Below are 20488 nucleotides of genomic sequence, written 5' to 3'. Positions count from 1 at the left end.
TCTTGCAATTAGGATTTTAAGAACTACTATCTCATGCCAAATCATTACACCAGCCCCCTTTTTGCCTACTATCTATGCTGGTATCCTTTTCTGTGGAATTGTATTTTAGAAACACTTGCCTGGTTCAGACTGGTCCTTGCATCCTTGTGTGATTGGGTGAGAAATTTATCTCACTTTTGTATTTTCAGATATTTAATATATAGCAGGCACCCAAACATTAATTAGCACAACTGATGCCATGTTGGAGACATCAAGCCACCAATTTGACCTAAGAGCCCAACACATGGACCCCAACACCTGCCAAAATGAGAACAAAGACCTAATCCACCTTACATAGTTCTGGTGAAGTCCCTACGTTTACCAGTTTTCCTTTTTTGGCCTCTTTAGCTGTTTATTGTCCTTGCTAATTGAAGTTTGTTGACTTCAGTACATGTTTTTTGTGCATACAAAGCAAATAAATATGGCTATATGATTTGGGCAAGTTTCCTGTGTAGTCTGCTGGCTAGGGAATAAAAGACTTTATTGACGTAAAACGCTGGACTGGGACTCAACGAGCCTGTGAATGGACCGGACTCTGAATGTGGCTGACAATGAGGGCTGACTGAAAAGCCAATGATAATGGCACTGGGTTTTGATTCTACTGCATGGACGGGCTTTGTGGGAACCTAGTCTGTTTGGATGCTCACCTTCCTAGACCTGGATGGAGGGGGGAGGACCTTGGACTTCCCACAGGGCAGGGAACCCTGACTGCTTTTGGACTGGAAAGGGAGGGGGAGTAAGGGGAGGGGAGGGGGAGGAAAATGGGAGGAGGTGGAAATTTTTAATTAATAAATAAATTAAAAAATAAAACCCGAAAACAAAAAATTATTAAGTTCTTGCTAGTCTCTTGTTAAGAGTTTTTGTTCTTGCTCGCTCTTGGTAAAACTACAGTGGCATCTGAAACCTTCAATAAAGGAAATTGGATGACAACTAAGCAAGGTTGTATACACCTGCAATTTCAGCAGTCAAGTGCTTGGAAAAGAATCAGTGGCTTATAGGCCGGACTCAGTCACATAGTTGTAGTCCAGTGTGGATGGCCCAAGGAAGACCCTGAAACAAGTCAAATGATGGAACACTGGTTCATGTAGCATAAAGTAACCATTCTCTGATGTTTTGAGTGTCCCAACACTTCTAAACTAATACAGCAAGTCAATTCATGTTTCACTAAGCTTCTAAAGAGTGTTTTTAGAATGTATTTTTTTTAAATATAATTTTTTTATTGAAAAAAAAAGATTTCCGCCTCCTCCCCGCCTCCCATTTCCCTCCCCGTCTCCCTTTTCCCCCCTCCTCCCTCTCCTCTCCCCTCCCCCCCACTCCTCTCCCCCTCCCTCTCCAGTCTGAGGGGCAGTCAGGGTTCCCTGCCCTGTGGAAAGTCCAAAGTCCTCCCCGCTCCATCTTGGTCTAGGAAGGTGGACATCCAAACTGGCTAGGCTCCCACAAAGCCAGAACATGAAGTAGGATCAAAACCCAGTGGCATTGTCCTTGGCTTCTCAGCAGCCCTCATTGTCCGCCATATTCAGAGAGTCCGGTTTTATCGACACATTTTGAAAATATGGGTCAGGGATTTATATGTTTATGAAGTGATCTGCCATAAGTTTTCTGTTGTATGCTTTTATTATTGCAAACTTTAAGTTGTTGCAGTTGGGGAATATTTTCACGTGTGTGACTTTTGTTTACACTACATTTGTTTAACTTTGAAGCTATGTTACTGTGTTTCAAACACCTGATGGTCCTAATAAAGAACTGAATGGCCAATAGTGAGGCAGGAGGAGGGGTGGGGAAGGGCTAGCAGATAGAGTATCAATAAAAGGAGAAATGTGGGAGGTGAGAGAATGAGGGAAAGAACAAGGGGAGGAAAACATCAGGCCAGCCACCCAGCTACACAGCAAGCCACAGAAAGAAGTAAAGAAAGGATATAGAAATAGAGATAAAAGGCCAGAGGCAAAAGGTAGTTGGGGATAATTTAAGACAAGCTGGCTAGAAACAAGCCAAGGTATGGCTGGGCATTCATAATTAAGAAGTAAGCCTCTTTGTATGATTTATTTGGGAGTTGAGTGGAGGGGCCCTCAAAAAGCTAAGAGTAAAACATCACACAGTAATTTTTGCATTCCATTGTGGGGCTCAAAAATATATCTAGAGCCTGTGGAAGCTGAAAAAGAAAAAACTTTAAGAGGTGCTAATGTTCAGCTAGCAGCACTAAACTAGAAACAAGTTTTTTTTTTAAAAAAAGGCTTGTGACAATTCAAGTTCTGGCTTCCATAGCTAGCAAGGTTTAAAGAAGTTCTTAGGAACCTCAGACAAGCTTTGGGCTTGTCTCTCATGACCTGAACTGATAGTGGGCAGAGCCAGTTGCTAGAGCACGCAGAGGATCTAGGTATAGCTTAGCAATCTAAAGTTGGTGTGTGCAGTCAAAAATAGCTAAAGATAAACAGCAAAAGAGGTCCAGATTAGGGCGGGGGGAAAACAAAACTTCTAAACTGGTTCCAGTGTGTTTGACAATGTGCTTAGGCTAAAGAAAATGGGTATAGGCAGTCATAGGAAGAAATAGATTAAAAATAATAAAAAAGTAAAGTCTTTAAAGAGACAGTACAAGTAGTGTAAATGAAAAAAGTCATGTAAAGATGGGAAACATGGGGAGTCTGGATCCTGTATGTTATTGTGTTGATTTTGAAGTTTTTAAACAAGAAGCTGTGGATTCATTGCAGGTTGATATGGATCTGGTTTGATTGGGGGAGAGCTCTTGAAACTTGACAGATGATAGCTATCAATAAAGGTTATAACTGGTCTTTCCAACTTGGCCATTATCTCATATTTTCTTTGGGGGATCCAAAAAATACTTTGCCCACATTCCACAGGAAGCAGTCTAGAGAACACAACATCCACATTCCCCAGAGAAAGATGGCTGTAGGTGGTTTTGGTTATTTTGTGGGTCATGGATGTTTGTTATATTTAGGCTACTGTAGAAATATAGGATAAAATAACTATCTCATATTTTACATTGGCATGGATTTTGGTATATGAGTATAAACTCAGTCAATTTTGTTACACTGCTGAAATTTGTTACACTGTATATGTTTTTCCTCTTGTTTAAAGGACTTTTGTATATTGATACAAATTTAAGGTAATTTTTGTTATAGCATATCATTTCTACTCTTTAAAGGATTTTCATATGTTGATAATATTTAAGGTTATTTTGTTACAACATATTGTATGTGTTTCTGCTCTTGTTTAAAGGATGTTTGTATGTTAAGTATTTAAGGTTATTTTTGTTACAACATATTGTGTATATGTTTCTGCTCTTGTTTAAGGTATTGTATCTAGGTAGTTTATTTAAAAATGTAAAGTAGGGGCTGGAGAGATGGCTCAGAGGTTAAGAGCACTGGCTGCTCTTCCAGAGGTCCTGAGTTCAATTCCCTCAACCACATGGTGGCTCACAACCTTCTGTACTGAAATCTGGTGTCCTTCTCTGGCGTGCAGGCATACATCAGGGCAGAATGTTGTATACATAATAAATAAATTTTAAAAAAATAAAAAATAAAAATGTAAAGTAAAATTCTAGTTTTTGAAAGCTATCATTATGAACTATTTAGGATAATAAAGAAACACAGGTCAGTAGTTAATTCATCTATAACAATCAAATTTGTAGATATGTGCTAGGTATGCTTTCCAGATCATACATAGTTTGATTTTAGATAGATGGCTTTCAAACCTTTCAAAGATCTACAGTATATGGCATTTTTAAATGTTTTTATTTAAGCCTTTACATGACAACGAGACACATCTGCTCCTGATAGCACCAATTTACTTCAGAGATGATGGGCATTGACGAAATTCCTTTTGGAGTTTGCTATCATTGTGGCAAGATTAGCCGCTTGGGAAAGAAGCTGCTCTTGCTTGGACTGCTTGACAGTATGTTGTATAAACTGGACATGCAGGACTCACAGGAAAGGGACCACTAGTGAACTTTGCCAGACTGAAAAAGGTGGAATGATTGATCTTCAGGGTTTCTGACTCACAGAAGAACTGTCAGACATTCTGCAGGTCACAGAGGAAAGTGACTGAAAAACTGCCAATATAAGTGGGACAGTCTGTCAAATTTCCTGCTTCATTGAAAAGTCTGCAAGATCGTATTGGCCTGTAGGCTGAAGATGGCCCCAGCTATGCCAAGGAACTTTGGGTGACTGTCCAGGAAGTCAGATGTCTATGTCATTTCTAGATTTTTTAGAAGTCGTCTGCAATCCATTTTTTTGTTTATTTAAGTAATATTATTTTCTTCTGGTGCCTTTGATGGAGTTGAAGACTAGATAGTTATAGTTTCAGTTTTCATACCTATGATAACAAGTTAGTTAGGTATAAAATTTTGGACTTGTTGAGATGGAATAGATTATGGAGTATTTTCTTTACATTTACCAGAAAGAAATGAATTGGATTTAGTACATTATACATGTACTCTTTACTTGATAATTGCTCTTATTGTATACAATCTTACTATGTTAAGGTTAAAACTTCATTTTTGTTTAGAAAGAAAAAAAAAGGGAAATGTTGGAAATACTATTTTAAGGTGTGTGACTTGTTTATGCTTCATTTGTTTTAACTGTGAAGCTGTGATTCTTTTTCTGTCTAAAACACCTGATGATCCTAATAAAGAGCTGAATTGTCAATAGCTAGGCAGTAGCAAGGATAGGCGGGGCTGGCAGGCAAAGGAAGAAAAGAGCAAGAAGAGAACAAGGAAAGGAGGAAACTAGGGACCAGCCACTGAGCCAGCCAAAAGTAAGAAGGAAAATAAGATATACAGAAGTAAGAAGATAAAAACCCAGAAGAAAATGGTAGTGAAGATAATTTGAGATAAGAAAAGCTGGCTAGAAACAAGCCAAGATATGGCTGGGTGTTCATAATTAAGAAATAAGCCTCTATGTATGATTTATTTGAGAGGTGGTGGGCCCCTCAAAAAGGTGAAAACATTACACAACATATTCCAGTAAATTTTTTTTTCTTTTCTTGTTAGGCTGCAGTAGGGTTAGAGTAACCTGTATTGCTGCACAAGTCTGGAGTAGTCACTGAAGATAACTACCAGAAAGGAAGCAAATAACTTGGTAATTTAAAAACTCAAAAACAGCAGAAATGTTGGCAGGCTACAGTTTTTGGGTAGTTATGGTATATTTATCCCTGTCTGTGCATGCATGTGGAGGCTTGAAATACGACTTCTGGTAGTACTCTTCAGAAACTATCTCCTTACTTTCTTTTGAGACAGTCTTGGGGACATGGGACTCAATAATTAGGCTAGGCTGGCTGGTTGGCCAGGGATCAGTCTGTCTCCACCTTCTTGGAAAAAGAAATGTACACTACCATATCTGGCTCATTACATGGGTGTTTTGAGAATCAAAGTCAGATCCTCAAGCTTCTCTGGCAAGCACTTGGCTGATGGAGCTTTCCCAAGTCTTAACTTTTACATTTTACCTCTTTAGTTTTCCTTGACACTACAAAAGCTGATCTCCTCTTTGTTGTTAACCAAGTAGCAATTTTTGAATTATTGGGAGGAGAAACAAAGGTTTGGGACTTCTTTTCTGATTTAATCTGGTTATGCTAAAGGCAGAAATCTAAGTAGTTTCCACAGCAAGAAGGATTCATTTTAAGATGTGTGTATTTATTCTCAAAACTAATTGTCTCTTTCCTTAATTAAGAGCAGATGAAAATATTCTATTTTACTGTTGAAATTTAAGAATTGTGAATTTCAAATGTTTCATTTCCTTGGAGTCTATAATTAAGGTATAACCATTTAATTATCTTTGGATAAAAAATGTAAGCAAATAAATTATATTTTAATGTGAATACTAGACTTTCAAAACTTAATTCAGATGTAAATCTATATAAAAACAAAATGATGTATTTGGAAGGGTGGTAGAGCTTGAACTGAATCTAGGCTTTTCTAACTGTGGGTCAGATTTAGACCATTGCACATGATACGTCTTTGAAGCATTTTCTTTTCCTCTTACAATAAAAGTTTAAGAATGTAAGAGAACTAATATAGTGAAAGACAATCTCCTGTTTCCTCCAACCCCCAGCTTATAGAATATTGGATTTTGATGGAAGCAACTTGATTTACAATACATATATGTCTTTTAGCTAAACTATCAAAGAGTTTTCCTCAAAGGACTTGTCAGGAACATGTGGAAAAATGTAGTTTTAGGAAAAGATGCACTTGAGCTTAGGTAACTACTGTTTGCTAAAGCTCCTTTGAGTTAAAGCTTAGGTTCACTGTATTTACTATTCTCTGCTTTCACCTTGTGCCCGAAAAGTTTCATAATAAAACAATGCCTTGGTGACTTCAGAAGTTAGTAAGAGTTCAGAGTTTTAATGTTTCTATTTTTGTTGTCTTGCTTGGTTTGAAGAGAGAAAGAACAAAGTTGGTGCGTAGGGTACTGTGAAGGATCTGGGAGGAATTGGGGTGGGGAACCATGATCAAAATATATTGTATGGAAAGTCATTATCAATTAAAAAGTCTTAAATATTGAAAATAACTATGATTTTATATTAGTTATAAGGTCCAGACAGCTCTTGCTAAGACTTCTAGGAGGTTGGGGAAGCCTATCAATAGTTAATTGAGTTCTTAAAATTTTATACTTCTCAAGGATATTCACTAGCTCTGTATAAGACTACTTTTGTGAAATACATGGTCAAAATTTGTAGTTGAAATTAATTGAGGTGAGTGGACCATTTTCAGTTTTACTATTTCAACCCTTTATAGTAATTAATGGCCTTTTACGTGAGAACTATTAAAATAATATTGATTTTCAGTCATACTTTTCAAATTATTTTGTACTTCCATAGTCTGTTAGTGTTTTCTGCTGGTTAAATTATAATGCAAAACCCAATGCTGTCCATCAATATTTATTAATAGGTATAAATGGTTACATTGGAAAAGGAGGAACAAAACATCTTATTTCTATGTAGCCTTACATTTTGTGGGAGGGGAAGTAAATGCTATATTTTTCTTTATACTGGAGCTAAAAACACACAAAATTATTATACAAGATTCTTTTTCACACATTTCAGGTTGACACTAATTTTGCACTTGTTACAGAAAATATTTAAATAAAGTAATTACTCAGAGGTTTTAGCTTTTAAAATAATCTGCAAAGTCAAAGTGCCATTTGTACAAACACTGAAATTTTTCTTTCATAAATTAAACTCAGGAGATATAATTATAACCTTACTTTTGACACAAACATTTTCTATATGATGGTGTGTGAGGGGTCACTGACTACGCTGAGAAAATTTATCAAGCGTAGCCTCTATTTTCTAGTTTTTCTCTTTCCTATATCAACTGTTAAGTCTGTAGCTCCAAATTGCATTCACTATTTTGACTAGGAAGAAATTCTCTATCCCCATTTTGTAAATTACCGAAGAAACAGAATCTGTAAGCAGTTAAAATATTTCTCTCTTCTTGATTATTACCTCTAGTATACACATGAAAAGCAATAAAAACAAATCCATTTATTTTTCTTGGAAAGGTTGTACTTAGTCTTATCTGAACCGAAATAATCTGGACAAGGTCTGTTACTGTTGTACCACTGAAATAAGAGACCATGGTCATACTTTGTTTAAAGGGGGGGGGGGGTTCAAATAGTTAAGTCTAAACTTAGTACTTTAGGAAATTCTATTCCCTTTTTAACATTAAGTAAACTAACGAGATTGATGGCCTGGGTTTAGAACTCTCCTTGTGTGCCCACACTAGCATTGATTTTAGTGCCATTGCTTGTAGAACTGATGAAAAACATTTAAATTCTGAGTGCTTCTCCTTCCTAAATATGTCATTGTCACTTGTTCGACTCCAGGTAACTAAGTGCCTTGGTTGTGGAAGTGTAGTGCTATGGGATTGATGAAGCTGTATTTTAAATAAAATGATTAGATCTTGTATGGAAGCTCCTACTTTGGACATTGTATTTTTCAGATGACCTGAGAATTCAGCTAGCTGCTTTCATATTTCTATTTGAGCCTCATCTTACTACATCTGCTGCTATGAATGTTGAGTCCAAAATTTTACCTTTCATTTTCTTCCTGTAGAATCTTCAGCAGTTTTTTTGTTGTTTGTTTGCCTTTCCTGTTACACCTTCTTGCTAACAACCCACATAGATTGTTAATAGTCCATATATTTGTGAGAAAGATGTTTTTACTATATGCTTATATATTGGTTTTGTTGGTGGTTTTGTGAGTTACGGTTGTAGTAGGTTAGTTTATCATTAAGAATAAATTTTACAGTTGGAAATGTTGAAATTAGTTTAGAACTCTTTCTTTTAGAAAGTAATCTGTCTCAGTATTGGAGCGATTTGTGATAGTCCCTCAGTAAAGTAGCGCAGCAGTTGGATTTGAATATATGAGCACTTCAGATAAGATTAAGATTATTTTGGAACAGACCCTTGCCAAATGTGTGTTGGTTCATTTTGCTCTCATAATTCCTTTTTCTGTGTATCTGAGTTGTATTCAGCACCACTTCCTGCCTCCCTTGTCCGTGATTTGGCTCATTTCCACAAGAAACAGTTTTACCATCATTCACCAATACTAGGGATAGAGGTGGAAAATCGGTTTAACATAAACTACACTGTCAAAAGCAAGTCTGCAGACACATTTACATTAACAGCTCCTCATTTCACATCCAGCAGACATTACACAAGAATGTAGATGGATTCTTGTTGGTGTTGACATTTAAAAAGAACAGGTGGTGCCCAATGAACTGGTTTACTTTTCTGCCATATAAATTGTTAATCTCCACAAGCAACACATATGATGGTAAAACTATGCTTGCTCAGTAGGCCATTGTTTAGTGGATATCAATCCTAAGATGGCTACCATATTCATCCTAAATTCATTTGAACTTGTGTTGTAATTAAGTACTCCTGGACTATGGGAAAGAGTTTGAATGTGTAAATGTAGGTTTCTTTGAAGGCAGAATTGAGTTCTACGAATCCACTAGGATTATTACATTATATCTCTAACAGTTCACACATGCAGATTCCACTGTCCCCCAGTGGATATTGCAGCTGCAACCTGAATTAGGTTATCTGAACCTAAAATTGTGTCTGCTAGGTTTTCTTTCCAGAAAGCAATTAATTAGAGGTGCTCTTTCCCCCTATATTTAAACACCTCGGTAAAATGTCATTTTTCTGATAAAAATATTTCAAATCCAGTCGTTAATCTTAGAAATGCCTTTATATCAATGATGATTAAAACTATCCACAGTAGATGGGACGCTATAAATATACCAGCTAATTATCTTTTTTCTTGCCAATGTTTAAGCTGTAGTAACTATTGGTTAGAATGCAGTAGAAGATTTCTTTTTTTGGAAAAAAGTACACATTTTGATACTCTCAAAATTTAAAATATATAAGTTAACCAAAATATACAAACACGGGAAAGCAAAGCAGCTAAATTATTAGCTGTGACACACCCTGTAGAGTAAATATCTCATTGGCACACGTTAAGAAATTAACACATCGTTAAGAAACAAAACCGCAACAGTCCCCACAATTAGAAGTTATGGTGTCTTGAAACAAAACAGAAAGGCCAGGTCTACCTAGAAACCACAAGCTGATAATTCTTTGGAGTCCAGTCTCCCTTTCATGCTGTTCATTGTGTTTATTGAACCAGCATGGGCAGCATGTAGCACTGAAGAGCAACAAAGACAGGCAGGTTGATTTGCCTTATCTGATAGCTGGTAGGGACTGTGGACCATATCCCTCAGCTCTGTCGGGAGATGGGTGTGAGATCCTGAGGAAAGACAGGAATCTGTGCGGCAGCTATTGTAGCAAAGTGGCACCAGGAGCTTCAACGAGACAAGGGTAAGAACAGCAAAGCAAAGGGATTAAGCACGCAACTGCATCTCTGCTGACTGGGGCAATTCCGCTTCCGTTGGTTTCGAGATGGATCTAGTATTTATAGATATAAAAAGGCAAATTATAATAACAGTAAAACAGAACACGAAGAATGTGGCTATAAAAGATGGAAAATAATAAGAGTTCCACTCCTTGGCGGGGGACCATATTTGCGGTCACCTCTGAGAATGAGGAATTACAAATGTTCTCTTGAATTCCAGAACAGATGATGGGGGCGGGGCTTGACTTAGAGCCGAGTTGTAACTTGTTCTTCCTGTTTATCACCCCATTTGTGCATGATCAAGTCACAAGCCTCTCCCCAAGTTTCAAACACATCCTCTGATGAGTCTAAAAGTTTAGAATTTGAGGAGCAGATGCTGGATACACAGTGAAAAGAGCTGGAACAGGCTAGGGGGCATTCACTGCTCCGAGCAGCACCCCGGATTTCACCTAACTCTACCTCACTGAGGTTCAAATCGCTTTTAGAACAGGCCTCTGCCTTCCCTTTCTCCATCTGAGAATATCTGATGTCCTCCCACATATAATGCTGCTGGGCAATGGCATCGGAGATTGTGTACATTGGCTCTGACGTAGTAGGCTCAGAGCTCTGACCATTAAACTTGGAGAATAGGAGACCCAGTTTCTTGAAAGAGGGGCCCATGAAGGACCGTTTGCTTGATGACTCTGCTTTTGACTTCTCGTGAGTACCACTGGCTCTTGGCATGGTTCTGATGAGAGGTGCCCCATGGCAGGCCTTTTTCTTGCAGCCTAAATTGAAAGAGACACTCTTAGATTTGGCCCGTGCCCCACCACTGCCATCATTGGTATCATCCCTTTGAGAGAATTCAGCACTGCTAGTGGAAAAGCTTCTTCTTGGTTGTTTTCTGTTTCCCAAGAGGTCAAGTACTTCATATCGAAAGCTTGAGATGTCCTGTTTTAATTCCTAGCAAAAGAAAGAAGACATGTTTTGTTAGAAAAAAAAAAAGGTCTTTAAAGAAGATACTTGGAATTTTGGATAGGCTGTTTTACATAGTAATAAACCACGAAGCACACATTATACTGTAAAAATCTTTCATTAGTTAAGCACAGAAAGACTTCTGTGACCAGTGGAAAAACTACAGTGGGTAAGGTTTATTTCAGAACCTGTGGAACAAAAACATAAACTAATCCCTAACAAAGTAATAACTGGGATGGAAAAATGGCTTAGCAGTTAGGAGTAGTACTGGCTCCTCTCCCAGATGACCTGGGTTCAATTCTCAGCATCCACATGGCATCTCACAACCATCTGTAACTCCAGTTCTAGGGGATCCAACAACACCCTCTCCTGGCCTTTACCTGCATGAGTGCACACATGGTGCACATACATATATGCAGACAAATGCATAGGCACAACACTCTCACACACAAGATGTTAAAAATAAAGTGCTTGCTGACAAGTTATTTGATTAGAAACCTGGCTCTCCTGAGTGTCTGAAGTAAAAGGACAGCTGAAGAAGAGAAGACGTTTAGGATCCAGGAAGGAAACTGAAGAAACGAAGTATCAGGTGATGAGACAGCTGCTTGTATACTATTAACTTGTTCCTTTAGAGGTTTTCAAAGTTTAAATCTGATCAAGTCATTCACATGCTTAAAATGTCTTGGTAACATGTCTTGTCTTAGGAAACACTATAAATACTGTATCATGGACTACAGGGCTTTTCGGTACCTGGTACCTCTCCATCTCCATTTTCCTTTTTCTAACTCCCCTAGCCCCTATACTCATGAACTGACATGCAATAATAACTTAGCAAAGTGATTGGCACATTGGTCTTCAACACCTAAGTTCCATCTGTGGATTAAGATAATAGAATTCCTGAATGCCTTCCAGGGATGTTATATGTCTGTGTGTGCATGTGTCATGGATCCTGGGATAGGGTTTTTATTCTAGGCTCTACTGATATGTCTGGCAGGATAGTTTTTGTTTGTTTGTTTGTTTGAGACAGGGTTTCTCTGTGTAGCTTTGGATGCTGTCCTGGCAGTAACTTTTGTAGACCAGGCTGGCCTCAAACTCACAGAGATCCGCCTTCCTCTGCCTCCCAAGTGCTGGTATTAAAGGTGTGCACCACCACCACCCAAATTGGTAGGATAGTTTTCTATGATGGAAAGCTATCTTGTTAATTGTGGGATTGTTAGTAGCAACCCTCTTTGTACCCACTAGATGCTAGTATGACAATTGAAAACATTTCCAGACAGCCAAATGTGCCCTAACTACATAAATGCCCCTGTGTGAGAATCACTCTTTTAGGTTTATACCAAGAGTGGAAAAATTCTACTATGTAATTGTAGTTTCTTTAGACTTAAAATTTAAAAATACATATTCTGGATTTAATTGCCGATCTTTTAAAGAAGGCATTTAAGGTCTCCAGGCATTTTCTCTTAGCTGCCTTATCCCTTAGCATGCATTCTTGCTATATCAGTTAAGTAAATTATTCTCCACCCTGATATTATCAAATGAAAGAACAGGTTCACTTTGGTCGTAAAACTGATTGTAACAGACATTGATAAAAACCTCTCGACCCCAAAATGTGTGGGGCCCCAATCTGAGACAAAAAATTATAGGCAATAGTGACTATGAAAAGAAGAATTCCCTAAATGGTTGTTCAGTGTAAAGTGATCAACACTGAAGCCATATAAATGTAAATAACAAAAACACAAAATGATGTGGGATGTCCTTCTGTGTATATGTGTTGCTTTTATTGTTTAATGAATAATGCTGTTTTGGCCAGTGGTTTAACAGAGTAAAGCCAGGCAGGAAAACCAAACAAAGATATATAGAGAGTAGGTGGAGTCAAGGAGATGCCATGTAGTTGCTGGGGGAGAAAGATGCCAGAACCTTTCCAGTAAGCCACAGCCTCGTGGTGATACACAGATTAATAGAGATGTGTTAGTTTAAGATGTAAGAACTAGCTAGGAATATACCTAAGCCTTTGGCCAAAGAGTGTTGTAATCAATATAGTTTTGTGTGATTATTCATGTCTGGGCATCCAGAAAAACAGCAAGTCTCTGTTTATACTCAAAAAATTGTATGTATGTATATATATATGTATATATGTATATATACATATACATATATGAAACAAAAAAGAAGCTATGAACTATAGAGTTGGGAATATGGGAGAGATATGAATGTGTGTAGCTGGGAGGAGCAGGAGGAAGGATGAAAAGTAATATTCTATTTCAATTATAAGCATAATTTTTTTAGAAAAGGAAAAATTCTCTCCACTTACTGGATGGCAGATAATTCCAAGACAGAATAAGAATTGCAGGCACTTAGAGACATGGCTTAGTGGTTAAGAGAACTGTGCTCTTCCAGAGGACCTGCGTTCAGTTCCCACTCCCCACATGGTGGCTCTTGACAACCTGTGTACCACCACTCCCAGGGGCAATCTGACACCTAGACAACAAATGTGCAGACAATGCACACTCACAGAAACTCAATTTTTTAAAAAAAATATAAAGAATGATTTTTAGAATAATAAGACTTGTAATTGACACCCTCATGCACTATATGAAGAAAAGAGAGAGAGAGAGAGAGAGAGAGAGAGAGAGAGAGAGAGAGAGAGAGAGAGAGAGAGAGAGAGAGAGAGATTTACCCACTTCATGATTAAATTACCTTAAAGTTTTCTTCTGTTAATCCCTCATTTGTTTTGGAGTTTCTTATCATTGCAGCCACATATCTCTTGACTAAATTTCTGATAACTTCCTGGAATTGAGAAAGCATGACGAGGTATTCAGTTTCCTGTTCAGACTATCAGGTAAATAAAGAATCCTCGCAGAAGACTCACTTAGATCATCTTTGCCATAGGAAATCCTCACTGTACCTAGCAGTTTTCTGCCAAAAAACTTAAGTTCATTGAGTTACTAAGTCATTGCATCTCTGAATTTTGGTGGCAGAGTGTGCTAGTTACCATTAAATTTACCCCAAAGGAAGAATTTCTACTCAAGTATAAAGTAAGCATGTAGTGTGTGTGTGTGTGTGTGTGTGTGTGTGTGATGAAAGTATTATAGCCCTTAAATGCTCATATTCAATTCAATATCCATTCCTCTGGGATGGATTAAACTTTAGTACTTTTAGTGAAATAGGGCTTTTTTCTCTTCATGAAGTTGGGAGTCACTAAGTGAGTTAGTAAATTTTTGTTTTGTGTTTTGAGACAGTTTTTTTTTTTCTGTGTAGCCTGGGCTATGCTGAAACTCATTCCGCAGACCAGCCTGGCCTGCAATTCACAGAGATCTGCCTACCTCTGCCCCCCAAGTGCCAGAATTAAAGGCATGTGCCATCACCACCTATCATGAACTAGTAATTTTATGATCAAGATAATGTTTTATAGACTCAACCTACACTTCACTTTTACAGGGAATGCCTCTATTAGTCTCAGGTTTAATGTTTAATGGAACACACATGGCTGCCAGGTTGGTATTGACGATTGCTGCTGCTTACTGCAATGTGCCAGGCGCCATCCCCACTGAATTTTCCCAGGCCCATAATTTAGCTTTTACTGTTATTCCTTGTTTACACCCTCACTGAATTTTCACCACTCTGTAATTTAGCTTTTATTTTTCTTCCTGGTTTACAAATGAAGAAGCTGAGGCTTAGTGTTGTTAACTGGCGTCTTCAGGATCACAGTGCTAGACAATGGAAAAATTAGATTTTAGTTCTACTTCAAGCTGATTCCAGAGTCTATAGTAATAGTTAATAATGCTGTGGCTACCGTTTCTGCTACTCGGTGAACTTCAATAAGTCAGTGAGATGCCCAGGAAATGTCCTGTTAATGATGTTTGAAGCAGAAAGTAAAAGCAATGAATCTTGCCTAGGTGTTAGCATTTTCTATCATGATTAGAGATGGAGTTAGACATAGTGAGGAAAGGGTCACCTTTGAAACACTGTACTTTGTGTTGCTCATTGCTATTTGTGCCTAAGATGAATAAAATTTGGGAAACCATTTGTGGAATAAGGTTGAGTTTCCTTTCCTTTAAACCTTGTAGGATATTTTTCTGTTTGGGTTTCTTAAGATAAAGTTTCATGTAACTCAAGATGACCTTTAAACTTGTTACATAGTTGAGGATAACTTTGAACTTCTGATCTTTTTGCCCCCATCACACTCAGTTTAGATGGCATTGGGGATCATATTCAGGGCCTGATGTGTGGTAGGCAATGAGTCTGCCACCTGAGATATGTCCCCTACTCTGCATTTATTTTGATCTAGAACGTTAAATATAGCCTTTTATCTGAGATTTTCAAAGATTACTTTCCATAAATATCTCACATATCTGTGTGCTTAGTTGCCTTCTGGTTGGTCCCATCAGAAGCACATATCTGCTCCTTTGATTAAAGTCATGTTTATAATTTAGAAAGATCTGTGTCTTTTACTTCACTGAAGTTGCTAATAATTTCCTCATATTCTGTATTTGCTACTTATTGTGTATTCCCATTGTTGTGTGTACTTTTTGTTCGCAGTAAGTTTTTGTCCATCTGGTCAGTTAATTTTATTAGCTTCAATGAAGTAATATCTCTCATCCCTGAAAGATGATAGGCTTCTAAGGTGTCTTGCTATTCCACAATGATTTATCTAATGTGTGTCTTAGTGTCTTGTGTGCAATAGGTACTCATTTACTCATTGACTGAGCAACTACTCATCTGCTGCTTAATCTCAAGGAAGATAGCTTTCTAAGGTATGGCTGACTCACATCCATACGAGGTAGTGTTAAAGGGATATCAACAGAGATATCAAGCAGTTGACTCTGACCTGATGAATTACTTCAGTCTTGAGTGAATTAGTCTTTCCAGGGTTCCTACTCAAGTTAAGTTTAGATATAGCTAGAGTAGAGTTTGCTTTTCTACCCTCACAGAACTGATCAAAAACTGTTGTGTTTATCCCCCATGGGTAAGCAGTACCTGATAATGTTGATTTTGGATCAGGCTATCAGCATGGCGTTCCTGTAATTCAAAATGGACAGAGAGGTTTCCATCAGTTGGCTAGCACTTAGCCATTTACCCACCCCAAGAATTTGGTAAATATTAGGATGGTAGAATGATACAATAGCTCCTCCCTGGCAGATAACAAGAACATTAGTTGGAATTATTTTATAATATTTATGATAGGAACTGTCATAAAGAAGGGTAAGGAACATAACAGTTTCTTGTAAAAAAAAAAAAGACAGATTTTTTTTTTACTTACTGTGAAGCTTCTCAAGTTGTGTCTCCTTCGTCTTCCATCAGCGTCTCTTTTTGGACAGAAGGTTTTATTGAACCAGTTGCCAAGATACATAAATGATTTGGGGCTGGGGATAATGTTGAAAGGAGGTGGCAAGGTACCACCTTCATCAAAATAACTCATCCAGAGCTTTGTTCTTGCAAATTTCCACTCAATGTCAGCATGATCCTATGAAAGACACAAATGCAAGTTGGGAGAGACAGAAAACCGGGAAATATAGATATGTCTAATTTTAGCCTCTGTAATTGCTTCTGTAGAGGACAACCCGGAAGTAGCTATATAAACTCGAATTACATATACCCTATAAGTACAAATCACATTGATCTGGCAATCCACTTTGAGAAATAAATCTTACAGGGGTTGGTAGTACATGCCTCTAAACCCATCTACTCAGGGAATTGAGGCGGGAGGATCATGAGTTTGAGATTGGCCTATGCTGTATAGTAAGATCCTACCTTAAAATACAAGAAAAGTTAATAGGGGTATGACTCCGTGGTAGAGCATTTGTTTAGCATGTAGAAAACCCTGGGTTCAATTACTAGAAGTGAAAAATCAAAAAACAAGATGGTGGAAGAATGAAGGATGGCATAGATGGAGGGGGTTGCAGAAAGATTATACACAGGGTTCTTCAGTATAGTATAGTATAGTATAGTATAGTATAGTATAGTATAGTAATAACAAATCACTGTAAACAACCTAAATATTCAATAGTAGAAGGCTATTTAAATAAATGATATTTCAACAACAAAATGACTTACAATCTAATTTTAAAATATAGGTAATACTTTATGTATAGAATATATATGAATATATGCATCTATTGAAGATCCTGAGTGTAAAAATATATATTGTGAGCAAAAATCTCACTTAATTCAACTGAAAAATTACATATTTACATATTCTAGGCAGATGTGTATATACCAAACTATAAATCATGGTTATTTGCAAGAGGTGGAGATGGGGTTAAGAAAGCTTTTTTAGTTTATAATACTGGGAGGTTTATGAGAGAACTGAATATTTTTATTGTTCACCAACTAAAGCCATTAGCAAATGGAAAAAACAATTTTTTCCATCTTTAACTGAAGGTTCTTCTAAAATTCTTTAGAGCAACAAGGTATCTATGTGTCACTTTTCCCCAAACCAAATTCTTTGCCTTTGCATTTTACAACCAGCCTCAAGTTGACAGTGGCATGCATGTTGTGAAATGTTTACATGTGCTCTTGCACATGTATGTGCACATGCGCATACCCCACACCCTTAAATAAATAAGTGAACACAAAAAGACCAAAATCTCTGTAAATAGATATTTTTCAAGGGGCTGCTGGGCAGATCAAATGGCTATCTGAAGAGGAATTGCAAACCTATTCCACTTGCTTGTATGGATTTCAGGATGTTATTTTACATATACCATGGACTGCTTGCTTTCAAGGCTAGGGGATGATCTGTGCTATTATCAGCAAAAAGGCAGCATGACTTTGAGTTTAAAATAAGCTGAAATGATATGATGGTCAAATGCAATGAATGATCCTCGATTATGTGTAAAGGACATGCTTGAGGTAGAAAGGGAACTCTAAGTTAGTAACTACCAATATTAAACTTCTCAGATGTGTTATGGTCATTGAATATGTGACACAGCATTTTTGAACAAATGTCATGATATTTGCAACTTTGGAATTTTCAAAAAAAATTTAAGGCCTTTCCATTTATGCATTATGTAAAGCTTTATTTATTTCAAGGGCCATGATAGTTTAGAATTGATTGTTCATACCCATTAACTTTTATCTTAAAATAACATTAGATAAAGAGTTCCTACTGTAGGAGTTGGGCTATAGCTCAGTAATAGCATACATATTTAACTTCTAAAGGCTTTGCATTCCAGCATTTCTACCAAAATACAAGACAAAAACTTGGTTCATCTGGTATATGAAATAATGGATTCTTTAAAGTCTTTTTCTGAGATAGGGACGCACTTGTGGCATATTAGTTAAAGATGTGTTACATTTGTTTATGCTGTGGGACGATTGTTTAATGATGCAAAGATGTGCTGCATTCTTTATGTTGCATTTGTTTAGCTCTATGAAGCTGTGTTACTTTGCGTGCCTAAAACAGCTGATTGGTCTAATAAGGAGCTGAATAGTCAATATCTAGGCAGGGAAAAGGGTAGGTTGGACTGCAAGGCAGAGAGAATATATAGCAGAAGATATCTGGGAAGAGAAGATGGAGGATCAAGAAAAGGAGAAGGAGAAGAGGATATCAGGGGTCAGTTACCCAGGTACACAGCAAGTCATGGAGTAAGAAGTAAAGAAAGGCATATGGAGTAGAGAAAGATAAAAGCCCAAAGGCAAGAAGTAGAAAGAATAATCTAAGTCAAGAAAAACTGGCTTGAAAGAAGCCAAGCTAAGGCCAGACACTCATAACAAAGAATAAGTCTCCGAGTGATTATTTGGGAGCTGGGTGGCAGACCTCCCTAAGAGTAAAGAGTAATAAAAAAAAAAAAAAAAACCAACTACACTCACTTGATGGAGGAAGGACATTGGTTAATTATAATAAAGAAACTGCCTTGGCCCATTTTATTGGTTAGAACATAGGTGGATGGAGTAAACAGAAGAGAATGCTGGGAGAAAGAAGCTGAATCAGGGAGTCGCCGTGATTCTCCCACTCCAGACAGATGCAGGTTAAGATCCTCCCTGGTAAGCCACCTCGTGGGCTACACAGAATATTAGAAATGGGTTAGAATAATATGTAAGAGCTAGCCAATAAGAGGCTACAGATAACGGGCCAGGCAGTGTTTAAAAAAATACAGTTTCCATGTAATTATTTCGGGGCATAACCTAGCCATGCGGGCGGCCGGGTGCTGGGGACGCAGCCCTGCCACTCTTATCTCAACAGAGTGGCGCCCAGACGTGATGGGCTAAATCCACTTAAAAACCTGAGAGAGCTTAATTTAAAACAAACAAAAAAATTATGGAACTGGATGTTTGTGTTCCCGCTTGGGATCGGATGGAAAGTGCACTGAGACCATGCCGTGCCGATGGCTCAGCGCTCCCCGCCTGCACCTGGGCAGAAGGCAGAATCAGTCTTAGGCAGGCAGAAGAGCGTGGCAGATTCCTGCGGCCATACAGACTGTTTTCAGACTGCACAGTGCTCTGCCTGTCAGATTTTGCTGTAACTTGGATGAAAAGAGTTTCTGTGTCGCATGCTCAGTCTCAGAGTTAAACTGCTGATTGGGGCTCCAATGTGGACTGCTGTGTGCCTGGAACTGTGAGTGGTTCAGGGGCACCAAATGGCTCTGAGGCAGGAGCGGCTGCTCCAAGCTGAACTGTGCCGACCTCAGGCAGGAGCTACCATAATTGCCATAATAACAGCGCAGTTAAGGTTTAGACTGGGCAGGACACAGGCAGTACCGTATTACCTGTACATGGTGCAACTTAAGTTTTTAAGAAGTGCTTAACATTTTAAAAAATGCTCCTGGATAGTAAAAAAATTACAGATTCACAATAGGACAGATTCAGACATAAAAGACCTCTATGGATCACATTGTTGGATAAATGTACATAGGCTTGGGAAAGAAAAAAAAAGAATATAAAGAATAAAGTTAATGTCTTAAAAAAAAAGGTAAAGTCTTTAAAGAGACAATACAAATAGTTATAGATTAAGAGAAATAAAGTAAAAATAAGCCACGTGAAAATGGAAAATTCACAGAGAGTCTGGATTATGTACATTGTGTTTTCTTTAAAATTTTTGACTGTGAAGGAGCTAAGTACAGAGAGACACTTCATTATATGGGCTGCTAGGCTGAACCTGCACATATGTTCTAAAGGTATCTTGACTTCAGAATTTGGATCTAAGGTTATGATCCTTTGGAAAAGTCCTTCTTTTGTTTTCACAGAGGATGTGACCCTGTGGATTGCATCTATTCTGATTTGGTATGATAGACCACGCCCTCCTGAAAGGTTGCTGTGAATACCCTCAAAAAATTGCTTCACTTAATTGCCAACTGAGATGAAACTAGCACACAGGTTATATCATGAATGACCTAATTAACGACGCCCCTATTCAGCAGGAAGCAGTTTGGAGAGAAAAAACTACACCCATGTTCCCAAATATTGTTTATAAATGTTCTTTTACATTTAAAGGGGGATATGATATGGATATGAATAATTTGCATTGGTATGGATTTTATGGTCAATTTTGTTATATGTATATGTATTTTTGATCTTGATTAAGGTATTGTGATTGTGTAGTTCATTTAAAAATGTAATGTATAATTAGGAAATATAGGTTGTTAATGGATAATCATCGCTAATACTTAAGCTTGTAGTCATGTTA

At 37.7% G+C, this 20488-nt stretch overlaps 1 protein-coding gene and 1 pseudogene across 1 annotated transcript in view; one reads left to right on the top strand and one right to left on the bottom strand.

Annotated features, from left to right (window-relative positions):
* Nucleotides 1-10073: 10073 nt before the first annotated feature.
* Trpc5 (transient receptor potential cation channel subfamily C member 5) overlaps nt 10074-20488 on the bottom strand; it is a 166235-nt gene continuing 155820 nt past the window's right edge. The window contains exons 7-10 of the mRNA XM_050127216.1: nt 16124-16327; nt 15841-15882; nt 13561-13650; nt 10074-10851 (exon numbers count right to left, since the gene is read on the bottom strand). Of these exons, the coding sequence (XP_049983173.1) occupies nt 10156-10851; nt 13561-13650; nt 15841-15882; nt 16124-16327 (1032 nt within the window). The 3' untranslated portion in view covers nt 10074-10155. The remainder of the gene's footprint in view (nt 10852-13560; nt 13651-15840; nt 15883-16123; nt 16328-20488) is intronic.
* LOC126491489 (NEDD8 ultimate buster 1-like) overlaps nt 17677-20488 on the top strand; it is an 8908-nt pseudogene continuing 6096 nt past the window's right edge.

Source organism: Alexandromys fortis, unplaced genomic scaffold (genome assembly GCF_014885135.2).
Source record: "Alexandromys fortis isolate MF-2015 unplaced genomic scaffold, M_Fortis_MF-2015_v1.1 scaffold_200, whole genome shotgun sequence".
NCBI classification, from domain to species: Eukaryota; Metazoa; Chordata; class Mammalia; order Rodentia; family Cricetidae; genus Alexandromys; species Alexandromys fortis.
This window is presented reverse-complemented; position numbering and strand designations above follow the sequence as displayed.